Source organism: Halyomorpha halys, unplaced genomic scaffold, assembly GCF_000696795.3.
Source record: "Halyomorpha halys isolate HHAL.00 unplaced genomic scaffold, Hhal_1.1 Scaffold1398.1, whole genome shotgun sequence".
NCBI classification, from domain to species: domain Eukaryota; kingdom Metazoa; phylum Arthropoda; class Insecta; order Hemiptera; family Pentatomidae; genus Halyomorpha; species Halyomorpha halys.
Genome location: NW_027116368.1, coordinates 115,703 through 118,621, shown reverse-complemented (window position 1 = coordinate 118,621; position 2,919 = coordinate 115,703). Strand labels below are relative to the sequence as shown.

The 2,919-nt window shown below is 26.2% G+C and overlaps 1 protein-coding gene across 1 annotated transcript in view; it reads left to right on the top strand.

Annotated features, from left to right (window-relative positions):
• Positions 1 to 2,919, top strand: part of aop (anterior open) — a 13,916-nt gene that overhangs the window by 2,824 nt on the left and 8,173 nt on the right. The window contains exons 2-3 of the mRNA XM_014434633.3: positions 1,338 to 1,445; positions 2,550 to 2,837. Of these exons, the coding sequence (XP_014290119.1) occupies positions 1,338 to 1,445; positions 2,550 to 2,837 (396 nt within the window). The remainder of the gene's footprint in view (positions 1 to 1,337; positions 1,446 to 2,549; positions 2,838 to 2,919) is intronic.

The following is a 2,919-nucleotide window of genomic DNA, read 5'->3' as shown; positions in this document are numbered from 1 at the left end:
TGGTTTCATATAAAATTGAATAAGAAGAACAAAAAACATTTTGTTTATTGACACTTATATATTCCATTTTTCACCATTTAATGGAATTATAAAATTTATTTGGTTTCAAGATGATTAATCAACTTTACATGTAAAAAATAAAAATTAAATACAATAATGAACAACACTTTGTAACTAGTTATAGAATCAACAACTGGAGATAGATGGACAGTCTAAAACTTTTTAAGTCATATATTATTAATTTAGAGTTAATAAAAAATAAAAGGATGTAGTTAGAAGGCAACTAAATAATCCAGTAGGGGAAAAAAAAACAGAAAATTTATTTGGTTTCATATTTCAAACTCTTTAAAATACTTTCTGAATTTGGCTTAAATTAAAAAATGAATCTTTAAATTATGATGACATCTTAATATAAATTCATATAATCTTTATACATTTTCTTATACAGTACTAAAATTCTTTCATCACTGAACTTTCCTTACCCTTTTATTAGTTAAATAGTTTTCCCTATGTGTTTTGGGCCATTCCACTATCCTCAGGATAAGATATAAAAACATTACAACCAAACTTCATAACCGTAATAAATCCGTAATAAATCAAGGACATGAAATGTCTTTAAAACCAATCATTTAACCGTAATAATATCTGGGTTTTTTTTCCAATATAATATCAGTTATAATATAATTTTGTCTACTCCCATTGTCTGTACACTGCATTTTTAACAAACTTATGTTTTTTATATTCATAATAAATTATCCTCAAAGACATTTTAAAAATTGAAATGATGGTTATGTGTTATCAGAAATAAAACTAGGAAACTCATGAGGTTTTCTAAAATGATGAAGATAAAATACAATGCATTACAAAATTTGAGAATAGCTCTGGCTATTCAAAATGTGAATAACATGAAAAAAATATTAATTTTTGTTGGTGATCTATTTATTACCTTATTGATTTCAATACAAAAGTTGGATTATACTGAGGAATGTATATAAGAAAACTTGATAAATAAAATATTATACATTAAAAATAAACATGAAAATATAGAAGATACATGAGACTGTTGAATATAAATTTCAAGTAGTAAATAATATTATATGTAATGATAAGGGATAAAAAAAGGAAAGGAGTGTTGATGTTAAAAAGAAAAGGAGATCATTTTAAAATTGATTGCTTATTTAAATTTTATATTTTTCTGATTACCCCATCAATATTGAAGGAACCAAAGTAGCAAGTGTTAATAGTATTTTGTCCTTTGACATAAAATATTGAGATGAATCTAAACTCAGTATTTTTTTTCCATTATATATTTTTTTTATTTGATGTTATATTCACAGCAAGTGACCCCAGGTTATGGACCAGAGAAGATGTTATGTCATTTCTTAGATGGTGTGAATATGAATTCGACTTACCACGTTTCGATATGGACTTCTTTCAAATGAATGGTAAGAATCTTACATTTCTTTTAAAACATCATTTTCAGCTCATAGAACTTGAGTATCTAATAATCTTGGATTATATTTAGATTATACTTTTAGTAAAGAATAGTAAATAAATATACAAAATCAAGGCAATGAATTAAGTTTAACATGTAGAACCCAGTGTTTTGCGATCTGGATTAATATTGGAAGTATGATTAGTTAGAATGTCTGCCTCCATCATCAAAACTTTGTTTAATTAAATGTCCGTGCAATCAATACATAACCCATTAAAGAATAAATAGCAACTTAATAGCCAATTGAATAACTTTGGCTTGTCTTTAAAAGTACCCATTGTAATTTTTGATATAAATTATCTATTGCCTCTACCAAGCCCATAAGGCAATCAACACATTTAGATGCTCGTAAGGTTGGAGAAAATAAGAAGAGAATATACTAGTTAAATTATAATTTATCTTTATATTATTGTAAAAATGACTTTATGTAATGTAATAAATGTACTTTATTTGAAAAAAAAAATCACTTTATACTGACTTAACAGTAGTTAATAGTCCTTTCAGGTAATTAATCTTTGAAACTCTTCAGTTCATAATTTTTATTTTACATTTTAGTTTTTTATAGAAACTTCTTTTCTTTTTTTGTGTGTGTGTTCTATTGGTTGGGAAATCTGATCTAGTCCATATTCCTTATTTTATTTTTTGTTTGTTGTTTTTTCAAACTTTTTACTTTTTTTTTCCATAATCATATGTTGAATAATATGTAATTGATTTGAAACTTATGAAGTCTTTTAAATTACTTAAAACAAATTGAGCTAGACAGTAAGATTAGTTTTAATATTATTATTTAGTTTGATGACTTTAAATCAATTTAAAGTAATTTCAGTATAGATGAATTCTGTTGTTTGTTTTTTATTGATCAAAAAGAAAATTATAATATTTTTGGTCACAATTTTGATTGAACAAGTAAATTTATGAGAACTTCGTCCCATTATTTTTAACATTCTTTTCCTACTTATAATTTTTATTGTATATTTTTTTATACTTTGGAACTAAAGCTTTAAATGTGAAATTACGAGAGTATAGTTTCAAAATTCATTAATTCTTTCAACAGGTAAAGCACTGTGCCTGCTCACTAAGTCAGATTTGAATGAAAGAAGTCCTGGCTGTGGTGATGTTCTCCATAATGTGCTGCACATGTTAATGCAGGGGAGGGTCCCATCTTCTCCTATAACTCCACATTTTCCTTTAACTCCCACATGGACAGTATCACCAGCCATAGATTTTCCTTCTGCACAAAATTCAGTTACACTTAGTCCAGCACCCTCTTTGGACAGCCAAGGATCACCTAGACAGCCAGATCAGAATAATACAGCTGTGAACAATACATATAATTCAACTTGTAAGTTATTTTAACTCATTAGTTAAGTTTCTCAAAAGTATAATAGATATTAATGATGGTGGAATTTTTTTTGTATGTTGTA